Source organism: Procambarus clarkii, chromosome 46 (genome assembly GCF_040958095.1).
Source record: "Procambarus clarkii isolate CNS0578487 chromosome 46, FALCON_Pclarkii_2.0, whole genome shotgun sequence".
NCBI lineage: Eukaryota > Metazoa > Arthropoda > Malacostraca > Decapoda > Cambaridae > Procambarus > Procambarus clarkii.
Window position 1 is genome coordinate 26,968,684 of NC_091195.1, and position 20,292 is coordinate 26,988,975.

General features: G+C 51.9%; 1 protein-coding gene across 6 annotated transcripts in view; it reads right to left on the bottom strand.

Annotated features, from left to right (window-relative positions):
* Positions 1-20,292, bottom strand: part of LOC123770553 (zinc finger protein 76) — a 120,147-nt gene that overhangs the window by 30,578 nt on the left and 69,277 nt on the right. For all 6 annotated transcript variants that reach the window (XM_045762569.2, XM_069301855.1, XM_045762565.2 and 3 more), the window contains exons 8-9: positions 19,785-19,916; positions 6,851-7,042 (exon numbers count right to left, since the gene is read on the bottom strand). In XM_045762569.2, the coding sequence (XP_045618525.2) occupies positions 6,851-7,042; positions 19,785-19,916 (324 nt within the window). The remainder of the gene's footprint in view (positions 1-6,850; positions 7,043-19,784; positions 19,917-20,292) is intronic.

Here is a 20,292-nt window from a genome sequence, read left to right on the forward strand (position 1 = left end):
TGGGGAGTTCTGTCCACTAGTTTGTCTATTTTAGTCGTTTTAACCAGAATAGGGGTTTGTTTTGGGGCGTTTACCTTTCGGGGTGCCTGTCCCGGTCGATGGCAGATATAGAATGCTCAAAATCCCATATGCATTTCTATGGGCCATTGCTCCTCATGCCTCTTTGAGGGGGGCCAGGTTCTGGCCGTGGTCCCCAGTAGGGCTAGAACTCCATTCACACTGATGCCAAAGTTTAGGGATATACATATCAGCCTGGATGGCTCCGGGGAGTCATAAGGGCTTTCCCCAGAATAAAATACAAAGGAAGTTACAGTAGGGTTCTATTTCAAATGTTCTGACCCAGGATACTATACCCAATAAATTTAGAATAAGTTAAACTACATTTCTGGGGGGGAGCCCCTACGGCTCCCCGGAGCCCCTTCAACTCCCCAGAGCTATCCAGGCTAATATGGATATCCCTAACTTTGGCATCGGTTGATGTGGGTGGAGTTCTAGGCCTACCGTGGACCACGGTCAGAGCCTGGCCCCCCTCAGAGAGGCACGAGGAGCAATGGCCCATAGAAATGCACATGTGATTTTGGAGCATTCTATATCTACCATCAACCGGGACAGGCACCCAGAAAGGCAAGTGCCTCAAAACAAACCCCTATTCTGGTAAAACAAACGAAAATAACAAAACAAATGGACAGAACTCCCTAAGGAAAAACAAGCCTACTCTTCCCTACTGGGAAGGGGGAGCCCCAGACCCTTGCGTCGGCGATCCACACTTCCAGTTCCTCGGCTGATGGGATAAGGCTAAATCGTTGTGGCTCCAGCTCCAGATTATCTTTGTGCTGTGCCTGGGTTCAGTACTTCTCTTCGGTGGTGTGCGAGCTGGGAAGCGTATTCCAGGGTTCTCGGGCTGCATGCGCTTAGCGCTAACTTCCCTAAGTGCCCTATAAGTACCACACTTGGGGTTACCTTCCACAATTAACCTTGGGTCTACCTCTGTTGGTCTTTCGCTGCTTGGCGATTGACCACCCTGAGAGTTTGGGGAATTCTTCCCTTGTTTACCTTAAGGTAAGTGGTAGTTTTTGCACTGGTGGGGTGCAGGGTACTGCTCAGCTAGTTTTCACCTATAACAGCGGCCGGCTCTGTTCCCTCTGGATACGCTGTCCTCTTGCGAGGTTTTTCTATTCTTTTTGTTTTTGCCTGGTGGGGTTATCTGCCTTGGTGTCCCTCCCCTTTTATATTGGGGTTGTTTATTTGGTGGTACCCCTTGCTTCGCCCTCGTGAGTGGACACATCCCGTGGGTTCAGCTTTAGCAGCGTTGGTTGGTAGCTTGGGCGCTGGTTAGCAGTACCCTGCCTGGGATAACCCTTAGCAGACCCAGTCTAGGGGCCCCCTGGAAAACCCCGTGGGGCGTTCGGATCCAATGGATGTGACCCCGAGTCTCCTCTTGCTTTTTGCAAATTTGAGGGTTGCTCTGTTCCCTTCTCTCAGGGCGACGCTCATTGTTTATGCGGTTGGTAACACATTCGACCCAGATTCCTGCAAGTTTTGTTGCTTGTATGTGACTCAGTGCACAAAATCTGATGATGATATTATTCGGGTGCAGGCAGCTCGCACATTGCAAGATAGGTTTAGGTTGCTGCAGCGCGCTAGGTTGGTTGCTTCGCCGGATGCGCCGAGGCTGCCCTGTTTTGTTTATAGGGACCTGGATTTGGGGGTGTTGGTCACTTCAGCCTTGGTTTCGTACGTGCTCTTTCGTTCTTCCACTGCTGTGATTCATTCGGTCTTTCCCCCCCCCCTCCCCTTGCTTCCGGCTCCTAAGCGTCTGAGGACTTTGGGATCAGGGCAGGGTTTAGAGGTTTCCGAGACTCGGACGGTTTCGGGGGTTGCCCCTTCCGGGGTGGCTGCGGAGGCATTCGAGTCAGTTCCTCCTGCCGTAGTTCCGGGGTCTGACCAGTGGATCCATCCTCTTCCTGCTATTCCAGCTGACCCGGCTTTTTCTTGTGAGGCCGGGCCTTTGGAAGATGACTTGTCCCCGAGGCCTGACGTGGAGGTTCCCAGGGTTGGGGAGGAGCTGACTTGTGGCCTTGGGCCCCATTGGACTCCTCCTGGGTTTTCCGACCTTCCGAGCGGGGCTTGCTATTACAAGGAGTGGGGCTTTCATTTCCCCCCCCCCCCCCTCTGTATACGACTTGGATTTGGATTCAGTTCCTCACCGGGTTCGTTTCCAAGTCCCTGTAGGTCCATCGGTTCCATCTTTCTGGAGGTTTTCGGCTTCCCACATCTCTCCGCCAGAAGTGCGGGCGGCTATTGCAGCTTACCTCCTGCACGACCTGGATTATGCCTCTATAATGAATCCGACTTCCTTCAGGTTTGGGTCTTCGTTTCCATACTGGGTTCGTTATGAGGTTTCGGAGTCGTCCTGGCTAGCGGACTGCCCTTTGTTTTTGTTGGATGTGTGGGACACCTTCTGTTGTACCCACATGCCGGAGTGACGTGAGGTGTTGACTGTGGTCCAGGTTTACCTGGGGGCGACTTTGCGCACCTTAACGAGTGCCTTTTCGTTCCGGCTCTTCTGTGGGATGTTGGTGTGGTTATGCTTCACGTGCAGGTTCCCTCCTTGTCGGGAGCGCTTGTAACTGCGGACTTGCGCGCACGGGGCTCGTTGGCTTTGGTCCTGCGCTTCTTTTCCCTCCTTGAGCTGTCTTCAGATTGGCTTACGAAGGATGTTGAGGCGCTTGGGGCCATTCCTGGGTGTAGCGCCTTGGCCTCGGCTGCTCATGCGTCGTCTGCCCCTTTGAAGGTGTTTGCTCTGATCCTGCGGGATGCGCTGTTGTGGTTTTTTGTTGTGCGCCTCGTGTGTCAGCAGGTGGTACTCGCCTCCTCCATGGAATCCGCTTAGGCCCTGGCTCTTAGATTGTCTTCGCCCTGTTGTCCTTTGCTGTTTGCTGCTTCTGCGGTCGAACAGTATATGCAGGCGGCTTCTTCCAGCTGCCACCCGATGTCTGACCTTTTAGTTCTCCGGGGGTCCACGGTGGGTTCCTCCCGGAGGGGTCGTGCCAGGGCCCGCCCGTCGATGTGGGCCACAGGTACCAGTTTCGGAGCCAGTGCAGCCTTCGGTTCCGGCTGTGTCTGGTCGACGCGGTGCTTACTCTGTGTGCAAGTCGCGTTCTCATAAGGGGCATCGGCCCTTTTGCGGTTCACCCCATTGATGGGGCGATGGGGGGGGAGGGGGAAGCTTGCTCTGTTCGCTCACGCCTGGTCCCACGATTTGTGGGCTTTTCGGGTCGTTTCTTACGGCCTTCGGTGGTGTTGGGTGGCTCCTCCTCCTCCTTTGGGGGGTTCGGGGCTGGTGGGGGCAGGCCTCTTCTCCTACGCTCTGTCAAGTCATCTTGGAGTGGGTACGCTTGGTAGTGGTCGAAACGACAACGTCCCTCGGGTAGGTTTCCCCGGGGCAGTGCGTACCTTCGGTTCATTCTGGACTTGTCCCATCTGAATCCCTGGGTTTTTTGCCCCTCCTTTCGGATGACCACTCTGTCCCAGGTCCGGTTTCTTTTGGAGCCGGGCTCTTGGATGGTGTCCCTGGACATCGAGGACATGTATTGGCACGTCCTGATTCATCTAAGGTTCAGTGACTGGCTCAGTTTTGTTGTGGAGCTTCAGAGTTACCGCTTTCGTTGTCTCCCTTTCGGGTTGAACCTGGCACCTCGTGTAATCACACGCCTTACCCGGGTCGTTGTGGCCCGTCTGCATCTGGTAGGTGTTTGGATGTTGGCTTACCTCAACGACTGGCTGGTTTGGGCTCCAAATCGGTCCACGTGTCTGCTCCCCAGGGGTGTGGTGCTTTCCCAGCTAGCCGGGTTCGGGTTCCTGGTGAACTGGCGGAAGTCCCATCTGGTTCCCTCCCAGTTTCAGACCTGGCTGGGCCTTGTGTGGGGGTCTCGGACCATTTCCTTTTCTCTTCCTCCCGGAGTCTCTCCTTCAGTTGCGGTGCCGTATGCGCCTGTTTCTGAGGGGCTCCCGGATTACCCGGCGGTTACTCGAGGGTTTGTGCGGGAGCCTGAACTTTGCGATGATAGTCTACCCACCCGGTCGGGTTTGGCTTCATCGGCTGTTCTGGTTCCTTCGGGGACGTCCCTTCCGCCTCTCTCGCGATTTCTGGGTTCAACCCCCAGGGGCCTTAAGTCGGCTGTTGCGTCGCCGGCTTCCTCTTTGGATTTATCGGGGTTCAGTGCCTTGGAGCCTACCCGAGCCCTCGCTCGATGTGTTCACAGACGTGTCGTTTCTCGGCTAGGGCTTTGTGACCAGGGCTCAAAAGGCCGGCCAGGAGCGGTGGGGGTCCGTCCTTCTGTTGGGCCCACGGCACGGTGCCCACAGAGTTCGCGGCGATGTGGTTTGCGCTTTGGAGGGTTCGAGTCACCCGGGGATCGACGATCCAGCTCCATTCGGACTGCACCCCAGTGGTTCATTGCCTGAATCGAGGGAGTTCGATGCAGTCCTTGGCTCTTTGGGGCTGGTCGCTTTGGGTGACTCGTCTGCTGAATTCTCGGGGTTTGGCTCTCCTGGTGGTTCACGTCTGGGGGGTGTCAAACGTTTTAGCGGACGGCCTGTCCCGGTTCGTTCCCCTGTCCACGGAATGTACGGTCGCCGCCGACTCATTCAGTTGGCTCTGCCAGACGTTCGGGCATCTGGAGGTGGACCTCTTTGCGTTGGCGTGGTCGAGGCATCTTCTGGTATATGTGGCACCCATCTCCGACCGCGAGGCTGTCGGGATCAGCGACTTTCAGCAGGACTGGTCGAGCTGGAGGTTCCTGTACCTTTTTCCTCCCGTTCAGCTGTTACTCAAGGTCCTGGCTCACTTGGAGACTAACCAGGGGCGAGTTGTCCTCTTGGCCCCATGATGGCCGGCCCAGCCGTGGTTTCAGGCGCTGTTTGCCCAGTGTCCGAACCCGGAGGTTTTTCTATGGCTCCGCCTCTTAAGATCGGCCCGGTTCGTTACGAGACTGGTTAGCTCCTCTCCTAGAGTCTTTGCATTTGGTATTTTTAACTCGAGTTTATCACCAGTTGTATGGTGATCAGGTGGCTTTGTTGATGGTGTCCCACTTGCGGGCTTCGTCTTGACGACAGTATGAAGTTTCCTGGCGGTTCTTCCGTTTCTTTTTGACTCTTTGTTGTCGTACTTCGCTTTTGGTTCGGGTGCTGTTGTCCTTTATCTCGTGGTTGTTCCAGGACCGTCATATTACGCCGAATACTAGGCGACAGTATCATGTGGTGCTGGTGGAGCCGCTTCAGCTTGCTTTCGGTATAGATGTTACTTCTGCGCCGTTTCGCAAGCTGTCTCGGGCGTTGTTTCATCTCCGGATGAGGACAGAGTGCTCTCTTATCTCTCTTCTCCTCGGTTTGTTGTAGCCCCTTCAGTTCAGTATTGTTGCTGAAGGCTCTTTCTTGTTGGCATTGGTCTCTGGGGGTCGGGTCGGGGAGCTTCATGCTCTCCTCCGGCACAGGGGGTTTCTGCTCTTTCAGTCATGTAGATAGGGTTTGTTTGTCTGCAGCCGTCTTCTTCTTTTCTGGCGAAGAATGAGATTGCTGCTTTCCGGAGGGGTCCTTGGGTTGTTGATGCTGGGTTTGTCAGGCTGTGGTTGCATCATGTTTTGTGTCCGGTTGCGGCCCTCCGCCGTTATTTGCGCACCACGGCTTCTGTGTCCGTGGACGCACTTTGTGTTGATCCTGTTTCCCTTCGTCCTTGTTTGAGGGTACAGGTCTCTCAGGTCGTCCGCAGGGTTATTAAGTCTAGCCAGCCTGTGGTCTATCCCCGCGCCCATGACGTTCGTAAGTTCGCTGCTCTTGCTGCCATTTTTGGGAACATGTCCTGGGCTGACATTCGGGCATTTTTTTCGAGTCGGGACATTTTTAGAGGTTGAACAAGGTCCTGGCTGCACGCTACATCGTGAACGTTCCTGGGCCTAGTCGGGCCTGTGTTGCTTTGGGTCAGCGGCTGCAGCCTGTTTCGACTTTGAGTTGAAGTGAGGAGCACCGACTGCCTCCCGGGTAAGTCCCCTTTCTTCCTTAGTCATTGGTGAAGTAGCTTTGGGGAGCCGACGGGGGCTCCCCCAAAAAACCAGCGTTGAACGTAATGAAACGCCATTTTCTGGGTGAGTCCCGGAGGCTCCCCGGCAACCCTCCCTCCCTCCGGTTGGTGGTTTTCACGTATTTTGATATCCAGCCTCGGAATTGGCAGTGTGGATCGCTAGCGCGAGGGTTCTGAGGCTCCCCCTTCCCCCTTCCGGGGAGGGAGAACTGCGCAAATATGCGGCATGGCTCGTGTGATGTCATGCTTGTTTGCTCGTTTTCCCTTGGGGGAGTTCTGTCCACTTGTTTCGTTATTTTTGTTGGTTTTACCAGAATAGGGGTTTGTTTTGAGGTACTTACCTTTCTGCGTGCCTGTCCTGTTCAATGGCAGACATAGAATGCTCCAAAATCAGATGTGTATTTCTATGGGCCATTGCTCCTCGTGCCTCTCTGAGGGGGGGGCCAGGTTCTGGCCGTGGTCCCCGGTAGGCTTAGAACTCCACCCACATCGACTGATGCCAAAAGTTAGGACTATCCCTATCAACCTGGATAGCTCCACGGAGCCTCCGGGACTCGCCCAGAAAATGGCATTTCATTACATTCAACGCTGTTTTTTTTTCTTTTTTTGCAAGGATATTCTGGCAAAGGCCCTAATCCTCTTGCTGGCCTACTATGGCAGGATTCTATATAAAGTATCTTTACCATGGATACCCTTTTTTATTAGAACTTAACAGATCTGAAGGAAACACTCATATCCAAAATATTTTTAACACAATGTCCTTATTCTAACCTGCTCCTCCTTTTTGATCACCATTCCAGGTGAAATGTGCACAGTTCTCGTGTTCGCCGACGTACTTGCTGAAGCTATGTGAGAATTTACAACGGTGCCATCTTGATCCTCCGCTAACAAGTCCATTTCTAGTCCTCCGCCCATCCACAACACTTGACCATCATCATTCTCTATAATGTTGTGCACAGTACGCTGGTGGAAGAGATGATGCCATTATACAACAACTGTAAATTACTTTATTAAATAGAACACAGAGCTGAAAATGATGTAGAAAAACAGCAGGTAGAGAGAAATCTTTGTGAACATTTTGCATGTTCACATTTTGCAGCAAAACATTACTTAATTTTTTTTTTTTTTTTTTTTTTTGTGTGTGATATATACAAGAGTTGTTACATTCTTGTACAGCCACTAGTACGCGTAGCGTTTCGGGCAAGTCCTTAATCCTATGGTCCCTGGAATACGATCCCCTGCCGCGAAGAATCGTTTTTTCATCCAAGTACACATTTTACTGTTGCGTTAAACAGAGGCTACAGTTAAGGAATTGCGCCCAGTAAATCCTCCCCCGGCCAGGATACGAACCCATGACATAGCGCTCGCGGAACGCCAGGCGAGTGTCTTACCACTACACCACGGAGACTGCTTATCTTATCTTACAAAAACACAGAAACATCATTGATTGTAATGAAATGTTTCTTTCTGGTGGCTCCATGGTGATTGCTGCCTGGTGAGCTCCACACAATTCAGTCCCTGCCAGGCTCTTGCAAGTCATTGTCAGCCTACTGGAGACCAGAAGCACAAACCTGGCCTCCACTACACAGGAACGAGAGAAACAGTGACGAATAACCCCGCCTCAAAAACACACAAGCCTGGTGCGGACCGGCCCGCAGGCACTCAGGTGGACCGGGCCGCTAGCACTCAGATGGGGCACCAAAAATTCCAAGCCCCAAAGTGTCAGAGACATATTAAAAAACACCACGGAAAGAGCTGCAAACCGGTAGTTATAGACCAGGTAACTACCTGATTCTCACTGATAATTATATATGCAGAATATTATAATCATCCCACCTCAGTTGTCATATACAGTGGGGCCTCGACTTACGAATTTATTCTGTTCCCCAAGACGGGTCGCGAGTCGAAATGGATTTTCCCATAAGAAATAATGTAAATTGAATTAATCAGTTCCACACCTCCAAAAATATTAACTTAAAAATACATTTCATACCGAATAATGCTCATTTTGTACTAGCTACAATACAGTACTGTATGTATATCTTACCTTGAAAGAGGACTCTTGTTGGCATATGGAAGACGGTGAGGAGGAGGGGAGGTGTTAGTCTTTGGAATGGACTTCCCCTTCCATTATATCATCAGGCAGTGATGACTTTTCTGGTGTACTCTCTCTCCTACGTTTTGCCTGCATACCACTAGGACCTGGTTGTGGCTCACTGCTTGTTTGTCTCACTAAAAACCTGTCTAGCGACACTTGTTTTCCCCATTTTGTAACACACCTCAGACATGTGTTACAAAATGGGGAAAACAAGTGTCGCTAGACAGGTTTTTAGTGAGAAAAACAAGCAGTGAGCCACAACCAGGTCCTAGTGGTATGCAGGCAAAACGTAGGAGAGAGAGTACACCAGAAAAGTCATCACTGCCTGATGATATAATGGAAGGGGAAGTCCATTCCAAAGACTAACACCTCCCCTCCTCCTCACCGTCTATAAAGTATAACACAACGGCCTGCTACAGCTTGATTTGGGTGATACCTTTCAGCAAAACTTTGCAATTGCTCCCATATTGCACACATTTTCTTAATAAGTGAGGAAGGGACATACTCTACTCTACATCAACAACCTTCATACCATTTTCATGTTTATGAATGATCTCTTGTTTTTCCTCTGTGGTCATCCTGTGGTCATCATGTGGTCAACCGGGAGCCGGTCGGCCGAGCGGACAGCACGCTAGACTTGTGATCCTGTGGTCCTGGGTTCGATCCCAGGCGCCGGCAAGAAACATTGGGCAGAGTTTCTTTCACCCTGAATGCCCCTGTTACCTAGCAGTAAATAGGTACCTGGGTGTTAGTCAGCTGTCACGGGCTGCTTCCTGGGGGTGGAGGCCTGGTCGAGGACCGGGCCGCGGGGACACTAAAAAGCCCCGAAATCATCTCAAGATAACCTCAAGAAGAAGATCCTCATATGTGTTTTCTTAGGTTGAACCTTACCACTGACTTTCTTGGGACCCATGGCGTGATACATTATAATTACTTTTATGTTCAAAAAACAAAAAAAGGACAAAAATAATGAAATTCTTTACAAGCACGATCGTCACTAAGTGGGCGGCTCTGGTAAATTGAGGCGGGGTCAGCGGTGCCACCAGGAACCTCACGATCGGTCGACCCATACGCGTATCAGCAAAGTCGCTAGTCGAGGCAAAGGTTGTAAGTCAAGTCGCATTTTCCGACGATATTTACGTTGTTACTTGAAAAATTCGTAAATAGGGGCAGTAGTAAGTTGAGGTGCCACTTTATAGTGGAATGTGCATACTGTGTTTTTCTTTGAATACGTCTTATGTTATATTATAACATTGCCTTAAAAGCATATTAAAAATTATAGTATAATGTATCTTATTGTATACTGTATGGGAGTGGTCAGGTGCGTGCCTGATAAGTGGACCTGTGCAGGACATGTGAGGAGATGAGTCTGGTGGTGCATGTCACTCTCGCCAATTTTGCATTATATTATATAATGTATTATTTTCTCTTTATGAAATCCATTATTACTGAGTTTTCTTCTTGATTGTACAAGGTATTACATTTTGTTCAAACCTGTTTGGGGGTGATTAATTCCATATGTAGTGTGTGTTAAGAATTTTTGTCAGACATGTCTGGCTATTCTGAGTGAGACAAGCGCCTGTGTGAGGAGGAGAGCGCAGCAGCAACAGTAGCCGAGGTGTGTTTGATCTAGCAGGACGTGTTCTTAGTTAAGTCTTTGTAGTTTTTGTTATTGCACTTATTTGTGATAGTGAGTCTGGCCTAGAGTTATGCAGGGTACTGGAGCTGCATACATCTAGAGACACCTCTTCTAGGCTCTTGAGAATCTTGAGAATAGGTTATCTTGAGATGATTTCGGGGCTTTAGTGTCCCCGCGGCCCGGTCCTCGACCAGGCCTCCACCCCCAGGAAGCAGCTCGTGACAGCTGACTAACACCCAGGTACCTATTTTACTGCTAGGTAACAGGGGCATAGGGTGAAAGAAACTCTGCCCATTGTTTCTCGCCGGCGCCCGGGATCGAACCCGGGACCACAGGATCAGCTCTCTGAGAGTACTGCCCTTGCGTGATCAAGGTCATCTTCCCTGGGCGTTCGGGAATCACATCCCCGTAGAGAGCTTCCTCACTTGGGGTTGTCCTTGCCTATGGGGTGGGCCAGGGGTCATGGGGTGACCGTCTTGCCCCGGGTTGGGGGATGTGTGTTGCTGGTGGGGTTCACTGCGGCTGGCACAGCATGCATTACTATCACGTGGCAGCCAATGCTGCTCTCTGGCTGCTTGTTTACTTGTGAGAGTTTTTTTCTTTGGTTTTCATTCTGGCATTTCGCCTGTTGCACCTGATTAACCAGGCTGTGACTCATACGTCAGGCTGCGAGCAGCCACGTCCAACAGCCTGGTTGACCAGTCCAGCAGCCAGGAGGCCTGGACGATGACCGGGCCGCAGGAATGCTGAGCCCCGAAACCATCACAAGGTAGAGGCAAGGTAAAAGTTGTTGCAGTGGAGGCCTGCCTACCTCCTTATTAGGCTTGGCCTAAGTTGTGTGGTGGTGGTCCTCTGTTACCCCCCGAGGTGCCTGCTTTAACAGGCACCTGCTAGGTGCCTGTTTACCGGTTTACCAGTAAACCGAGGTTTACAGGCATAGCTGACCCCAAGTTCCTGGGCTTCTGGTAGGGCTTATTCACTCTACGGGACCTGGGAAACAACTGTGGGCTCAATCGTTCAATGGATACTTCTTACAAGTCCACTCTCGCCTTGTGCAAAGTTGAAGGTTGTTCGTCGCCCCTACTATAGGGAGACAATCCGCAAGACCCGGAGTCTTGCGGGAATTGTTCCCCGCTTGTGCTCAAATTTACTCATCCCTTATCTGATGATCTTAGGGATCAAGCGGCGGCCACGTTGCATGATCGCTTCTCTTTCTTGCAACGGGCCAGGTTGGCTGCCCGATTGGAGGCCCCGGAGCTGCCCTGCTGGGTTTTAGGGACTCGTATTTGGGGGCATTACCCAAATGATGATATTTTTTAAGACATTAGTGCTCTCTAGAGTTGAATATAATTGCACAGGAACAGCCCCCATTCTAAGTTGGAAAAATTGCTGACCTGAAGAGCATACAAAGATCTTTTACTACTAAAATTCCACTCAATAAAGTATCTAAATTACTGGGACAGTTAAACATTTTAAATCTGTATTCCCTAAAGCACAGGAAGGAGAGATGCATAATAATATAAATAGAAAATATTAGAAGGACTGGTTCCAAATTTGCACACAGTAATAACACCACATGTGACCAGAAAGCATGGCAAGATGTGTAAAATAGCCCCATTGAAAAGCAGAGGTGCAATAGGTATCAAACAGACACACAGAGAGAACTCAATCAACATCAAGGGCCCAAGACTTTTCAGCACTCTTCCCCTACACATAAGGGGCATTACTGACCAACTTCTTGGAGTGTTCAGAAGAGAACTTGACAAATACCTCCAAAAAATACCTGATCAACCGGGCTGTGACTTATAAGTCAGGCTGCAGGCAGCCGAACTAAACAGCCTAGTTGACCAGACCACCAACCAGGAGGCCTGGTCAGAGACCGGGGCCACGGGGACGTCGATCATCAGAATCATCGACAAGTATACAGGTGATCCCTGAGCCCTGATATTAACTATGAGCATGTTATAAAAATAAAGCCACCAATGCAGCCCACGTACGTACATCATGCAGGACAGATACAAACATCTGGCAGGAAAATGTAACCCTCCAGATTACCCAAGACAGCTGGCTGAGAACACCAGACATATTGACTCCACAATGAAGAACAAGGCACACTCGTGTGCTTCGTGCAAATAATGATACACCGTTGCTATATAACAAAGAGTATAAGAACCCCCTGAACAGACAAACCAAAAGGCAACCAACAGCGGCACCCTCCTAAAGGCAGGCATCCCATTCTCGGCAAGAAACAAAAAATGCCGGAGAGGAATAATGTGGTGCCTTATTCTTCGTGCCTGGAACCAAAATCACAAAGCTTTTGGTGCCAATGATGAGCATGAAGCCCCCAGATCCATCTTCCCAAAGTCATTGCTAATAAGGCCTCCTAGCAGAAACAGTTCTCGAGAGACAAAGACACCCAGAACCAAGGTAAGGAGAACAGTGAAAAGACCTAATCCAATAATCAAGAAAAGATTTGGTGATGCATTAGTTAGAGATATGAAAGATGACCTAAATCAACTTAAGAAAGAAAGCCGAGTAGAAATCCATGCCCAAAAGCAAGTAAGAGTGGCTCCAAATTGTAATTAAGGCCATAAAATTAGGCATTAAGTTGTGAACCCAGAAGAGTCAAGTGAGAAAAGACCTTACCATTGATACTGGAGACAAGACAAAGTGCCAGCAGGCATCCCAAACAACCTTATATTGCTGCCTTCAGCTATGATACAAATACAACACTAAAATGTCCACCAAGTGCCAACCACACTGCCAGTGAAACCTAAAGCAGATCCTCTGGAAGAGGGTTCTTTCCCTCAGGGAAGAAGCCACTGGAAGGGAAATGTGCAAGGAAAATGAGAGAAGAGGGCCTGAAACATGGAATGAAGCAGCCACACGGAGGCTAAGAGGAGAAAACTGTAAACAAAGATCTCCAGACTGCAGAATACAGGAAAGGGCATCTGGGACAGAAGGAAAAGCTAAAAGAAATCTCATAGGATCCAATCTCAACAAAATATGTCAATCATAAAATAACTGCAATATGGAAATGGAGTTACATACAGGAGCAACTAGCAGAGATCCACTTGCAGATACACAAATGGATACTTGTAGATACTCAAATGGATACTTGCAGATACTCAAATGGATACTTGTAGATACTCAAATGGATACCTGCAGATACACAAATGGATACTATGCATATACAGCACGTGACATGGTCCAGGATGACGCGAGGGTTGAGAGTATCTCGGGAACAGGAAAAGAGTGGGCCACCCTTCAAATGGACAAGATAGCCATGAGAACATTGGCCAGCAAATTACAAATGATGTTACAGAGTAGAGTAGCAAATAATTGAACAGGTCCCTGAAACACCAGAAAGGAGGGGGGGAGAGGGGGGGGAGGGGGGGGGGAAGGGGGGGGGAGGGGGGAGTGAGCAAGACAATAAACATGAAGGAATCATGAGATAACCCCCCCCCATGATGTTACTGGGGGAAGGGGGGTACACTGTTACTGGGGGAAGGGGGTACACTGTTACTGGGGGAAGGGGGGTACACTGTTACTGGGGGAAGGGGGGTACACTGTTACTGGGGGAAGGGTGGTACACTGTTACTGGGGGAAGGGTGGTACACTGTTACTGGGGGAAGGGGGTACACTGTTACTGGGGGAAGGGGGTACACTGTTACTGGGGGAAGGGGGTACACTGTTACTGGGGGAAGGGGGTACACTGTTACTGGGGGAAGGGGGGTACACTGTTACTGGGGGAAGGGGGTACACTGTTACTGGGGGAAGGGGGGTACACTGTTACTGGGGGAAGGGGGTACACTGTTACTGGGGGAAGGGGGGTACACTGTTACTGGGGGAAGGGGGTACACTGTTACTGGGGGAAGGGGGTACACTGTTACTGGGGGAAGGGGGGTACACTGTTACTGGGGGAAGGGGGTACACTGTTACTGGGGGAAGGGGGGTACACTGTTACTGGGGGAAGGGGGTACACTGTTACTGGGGGAAGGGGGGTACACTGTTACTGGGGGAAGGGGGGTACACTGTTACTGGGGGAAGGGGGGTACACTGTTACTGGGGGAAGGGGGTACACTGTTACTGGGGGAAGGGGGTACACTGTTACTGGGGGAAGGGGGGTACACTGTTACTGGGGGAAGGGTGGTACACTGTTACTGGGGGAAGGTGGTACACTGTTACTGGGGGAAGGGGGGTACACTGTTACTGGGGGAAGGGGGTACACTGTTACTGGGGGAAGGGGGTACACTGTTACTGGGGGAAGGGGGGTACACTGTTACTGGGGGAAGGGGGTACACTGTTACTGGGGGAAGGGGGGTACACTGTTACTGGGGGAAGGTGGTACACTGTTACTGGGGGAAGGTGGTACACTGTTACTGGGGGAAGGGGGTACACTGTTACTGGGGGAAGGGGGTACACTGTTACTGGGGGAAGGTGGTACACTGTTACTGGGGGAAGGGGGGTACACTGTTACTGGGGGAAGGGGGTACACTGTTACTAGGGGAAGGGGGGTACACTGTTACTGGGGGAAGGGGGTACACTGTTACTGGGGCAAGGTGGTACACTGTTACTGGGGGAAGGGGGTACACTGTTACTGGGGGAAGGGGGGTACACTGTTACTGGGGGAAGGGGGGTACACTGTTACTGGGGGAAGGGGGTACACTGTTACTGGGGGAAGGTGGTACACTGTTACTGGGGGAAGGGGGTACACTGTTACTGGGGGAAGGGGGGTACACTGTTACTGGGGGAAGGGGAGTACACTGTTACTGGGGGAAGGGGGTACACTGTTACTAGGGGAAGGGGGTACACTGTTACTGGGGGAAGGGGGTACACTGTTACTGGGGGAAGGTGGTACACTGTTACTGGGGGAAGGGGGTACACTGTTACTGGGGGAAGGGGGGTACACTGTTACTGGGGGAAGGGGGGTACACTGTTACTGGGGGAAGGGGGTACACTGTTACTGGGGGAAGGGGGGTACACTGTTACTGGGGGAAGGGGGTACACTGTTACTGGGGGAAGGGGGTACACTGTTACTGGGGGAAGGGGGTACACTGTTACTGGGGGAAGGGGGTACACTGTTACTGGGGGAAGGGGGTACACTGTTACTGGGGGAAGGGGGGTACACTGTTACTGGGGGAAGGGGGGTACACTGTTACTGGGGGAAGGGGGTACACTGTTACTGGGGGAAGGGGGTACACTGTTACTGGGGGAAGGGGGTACACTGTTACTGGGGGAAGGGGGTACACTGTTACTGGGGGAAGGGGGTACACTGTTACTGGGGGAAGGGGGTACACTGTTACTGGGGGAAGGGGGGTACACTGTTACTGGGGGAAGGGGGGTACACTGTTACTGGGGGAAGGGGGTACACTGTTACTGGGGGAAGGGGGGTACACTGTTACTGGGGGAAGGGGGTACACTGTTACTGGGGGAAGGGGGTACACTGTTACTGGGGGAAGGGGGTACACTGTTACTGGGGGAAGGGGGTACACTGTTACTGGGGGAAGGGGGGTACACTGTTACTGGGGGAAGGGGGTACACTGTTACTGGGGGAAGGGGGTACACTGTTACTGGGGAAGGGGGGTACACTGTTACTGGGGGAAGGGGGTACACTGTTACTGGGGGAAGGGGGGTACACTGTTACTGGGGGAAGGGGGGTACACTGTTACTGGGGGAAGGGGGTACACTGTTACTGGGGGAAGGGGGTACACTGTTACTGGGGGAAGGGGGTACACTGTTACTGGGGGAAGGGGGGTACACTGTTACTGGGGGAAGGGGGGTACACTGTTACTGGGGGAAGGGGGTACACTGTTACTGGGGGAAGGGGGTACACTGTTACTGGGGGAAGGGGGTACACTGTTACTGGGGGAAGGGGGGTACACTGTTACTGGGGGAAGGGGGTACACTGTTACTGGGGGAAGGGGGGTACACTGTTACTGGGGGAAGGGGGTACACTGTTACTGGGGGAAGGGGGTACACTGTTACTGGGGGAAGGGGGTACACTGTTACTGGGGGAAGGGGGTACACTGTTACTGGGGGAAGGGGGTACACTGTTACTGGGGGAAGGGGGGTACACTGTTACTGGGGGAAGGGGGTACACTGTTACTGGGGGAAGGGGGTACACTGTTACTGGGGGAAGGGGGTACACTGTTACTGGGGGAAGGGGGTACACTGTTACTGGGGGAAGGGTGGTACACTGTTACTGGGGGAAGGGGGTACACTGTTACTGGGGGAAGGGGGTACACTGTTACTGGGGGAAGGGGGTACACTGTTACTGGGGGAAGGGGGTACACTGTTACTGGGGGAAGGGTGGTACACTGTTACTGGGGGAAGGGGGTACACTGTTACTGGGGGAAGGTGGTACACTGTTACTGGGGAAGGGGGTACACTGTTACTGGGGGAAGGGTGGTACACTGTTACTGGGGGAAGGGGGGTACACTGTTACTGGGGGAAGGGTGGTACACTGTTACTGGGGGAAGGGGGGTACACTGTTACTGGGGGAAGGGGGTACACTGTTACTGGGGGAAGGGGGGTACACTGTTACTGGGGGAAGGGGGTACACTGTTACTGGGGGAAGGGGGGTACACTGTTACTGGGGGAAGGGTGGTACACTGTTACTGGGGGAAGGGTGGTACACTGTTACTGGGGGAAGGGGGTACACTGTTACTGGGGGAAGGTGGTACACTGTTACTGGGGGAAGGGGGTACACTGTTACTGGGGAAAGGGGGTACACTGTTACTGGGGGAAGGGGGGTACACTGTTACTGGGGGAAGGGTGGTACACTGTTACTGGGGGAAGGGGGTACACTGTTACTGGGGGAAGGGGGTACACTGTTACTGGGGGAAGGGGGTACACTGTTACTGGGGGAAGGGGGTACACTGTTACTGGGGGAAGGGGGTACACTGTTACTGGGGGAAGGGGGTACACTGTTACTGGGGGAAGGGGGTACACTGTTACTGGGGGAAGGGGGTACACTGTTACTGGGGGAAGGGGGTACACTGTTACTGGGGGAAGGGTGGTACACTGTTACTGGGGGAAGGGGGTACACTGTTACTGGGGGAAGGTGGTACACTGTTACTGGGGGAAGGGGGGTACACTGTTACTGGGGGAAGGGGGGTACACTGTTACTGGGGGAAGGGGGTACACTGTTACTGGGGGAAGGGGGTACACTGTTACTGGGGGAAGGGGGGTACACTGTTACTGGGGGAAGGGGGGTACACTGTTACTGGGGGAAGGGTGGTACACTGTTACTGGGGAAGGGGGTACACTGTTACTGGGGGAAGGGGGTACACTGTTACTGGGGGAAGGGGGTACACTGTTACTGGGGAAGGGGGTACACTGTTACTGGGGGAAGGGGGGTACACTGTTACTGGGGGAAGGGTGGTACACTGTTACTGGGGGAAGGGGGTACACTGTTACTGGGGAAGGGGGTACACTGTTACTGGGGGAAGGGGGTACACTGTTACTGGGGGAAGGGGGTACACTGTTACTGGGGGAAGGGGGTACACTGTTACTGGGGGAAGGGGGTACACTGTTACTGGGGGAAGGGGGTACACTGTTACTGGGGGAAGGGGGTACACTGTTACTGGGGGAAGGGGGTACACTGTTACTGGGGGAAGGTGGTACACTGTTACTGGGGGAAGGGGGTACACTGTTACTGGGGGAAGGGGGTACACTGTTACTGGGGGAAGGGGGTACACTGTTACTGGGGGAAGGGGGTACACTGTTACTGGGGGAAGGGGGGTACACTGTTACTGGGGGAAGGGGGTACACTGTTACTGGGGGAAGGGGGGTACACTGTTACTGGGGGAAGGGGGTACACTGTTACTGGGGGAAGGGGGTACACTGTTACTGGGGGAAGGGGGGTACACTGTTACTGGGGGAAGGGGGTACACTGTTACTGGGGGAAGGGGGGTACACTGTTACTGGGGGAAGGGGGGTACACTGTTACTGGGGAAGGTGGTACACTGTTACTGGGGGAAGGGGGTACACTGTTACTGGGGAAGGGGGTACACTGTTACTGGGGGAAGGGGGTACACTGTTACTGGGGGAAGGGGGTACACTGTTACTGGGGGAAGGGGGTACACTGTTACTGGGGGAAGGGGGTACACTGTTACTGGGGGAAGGGGGGTACACTGTTACTGGGGGAAGGGGGTACACTGTTACTGGGGGAAGGGGGTACACTGTTACTGGGGGAAGGGGGTACACTGTTACTGGGGGAAGGGGGTACACTGTTACTGGGGGAAGGGGGTACACTGTTACTGGGGGAAGGGGGTACACTGTTACTGGGGGAAGGGGGTACACTGTTACTGGGGGAAGGGGGTACACTGTTACTGGGGGAAGGGGGTACACTGTTACTGGGGGAAGGGGGTACACTGTTACTGGGGGAAGGGGGTACACTGTTACTGAGGGAAGGGGGGTTACCACTGTTACTGGGGGAAGGGGGTACACTTTTACTGGGGGAAGGGGGGTACACTGTTACTGGGGGAAGGGGGGGTACACTGTTACTGGGGGAAGGGGGTACACTGTTACTGGGGGAAGGGGGTACACTGTTACTGGGGAAGGGGGTACACTGTTACTGGGGGAAGGGGGTACACTGTTACTGGGGGAATGGGCGGTACATGTTACTGGGGGAAGGGGGTACACTGTTACTGGGGGAAGGGGGTACACTGTTTACTGGGGGAAGGGGGTACACTGTTTACTGAGGGAAGGGGGGGTACACTGTTACTGGGGGAAGGGGGGTACACTGTTACTGGGGGGAAGGGGGGGTACACTGTTACTGGGGAAGGGGGGTACACTTACTGGGGGAAGGGGTCCACTGTTACTGGGGGAAGGGGGTACACTGTTACTGGGGGAAGGGGGTACACTGTTACTGGGGGAAGGGGGTTTACACTGTTACTTGGGGAAGGGGGTACACTGTTACTGGGGGAAGGTGGTACATGTTACTGGGGGAAGGTGGTACACTGTTACTGGGGGAAGGGGGTACACTGTTACTGGGGGAAGGGGGTACACTGTTACTGGGGGAAGGGGTACACTGTTACTGGGGCAAGCTGCGAGAAAGTCATTGCAGCCGAGCTGATAAACACAATGGGAGAACCGTAGGCACCTGAGTAAACGGTGCACCAGAACTCTTTCTTTGGTCTAGAGGCCGAGAAACATATACACCGGCCTGCCAAAAAGATGGAACCCAAGCCAGCATCAAAAGTTAAAAAACTGAGCTGATTTACACTGTCGCTGCAGAAACTTACTAAGCCAAGATTTCCCCTCTTTGGGAAAAGTAGAGGAAAGTACAGTGTAGAGAGCTAGTAAAAATAAGAACAAGTATACATCACCAAGCATTCTTCCTCCTCATAAATCAGTAAAGGCTTCAAACCCACGGCATGGGTTTCAATCCCAGTTGGATCATGGCTACAGAACATGAAAACGAGATGGTGTGTAGCGTCGTGCGGCATCTGCCTGATTAACTGCCACCCATCAAGGGGCCTCACCCAATAGCGAGGGCCATGTACAACAGACCTCACAAAAGGGGGGAAGAAAATAACCACCAAGCCAACAAGTGGAGTGTCAAAAACAAAAGGTGTCCACCGATGTGAACCAAGACCGAGGAATGCCCAGGAAAGCCACACACATCATGGCAGCAGCCTCGGACGAGGGCTCCACAGCAAACCTCTCGCCATTGACGAGATGCAACGGGAACAAACAACCAGTGGTAACCCAGCGCAAAATGAGACCTCAGTAAATTGCCAAGTTCTACTGTTAAACAATTCCAGCAAACACAGAAACTACCGAACTCTCGGCACGAGTACACACTCGGTCAGTACTGTAGAGAGAACAGGAACACTCACAGCATGTGCTGATTATAATGAGTTTGCATACCTTTTACACGAACAACTACAGTGCTAAGTAAATATATTTTACAGCCCTCCACAGGTATTGTGACACATCATACACTGGCGAAATCTTACCTTATGAACCGCAAAAGTTGAGAGCTGTCGATAAAACCTGCCGCACTGCGTGCAGAAGTACTTCTTCTGCTGGTTGTGAACCATGTGGTGCTTGTATAGGGACGAGTACTCCGTGAACCTTTTACCACAGTTCTGCAGGCCAAAGATCTCTTATTATTATTTGCAAATGCTGTATAATAAGTCAATAAATCACAATATAAATAAATCAATATTTAATTCCTGTTGACAGGGACAGGAAGCATAGACTAAGGATGATCAACATCAACCAAGGCCAAAACAACACAAAAGTGTTGTTCTGTTGTGTAGTGCCCATTCTCCACACCTTAGTACTGTTGTTGTTTTATTGGGTTATAATTATGCAATATGCAATGTCTATACTGTATACACCACAACATTTTTTTTTTGGGGGGGGGGGCGTTTGGGGGGTCCTCCTCTGGTTGAACAGAACTGAAGCCTCAAAACTGCCAAACGAACTCCACAAACGATGCAAACAAATGAACAAGTCTCA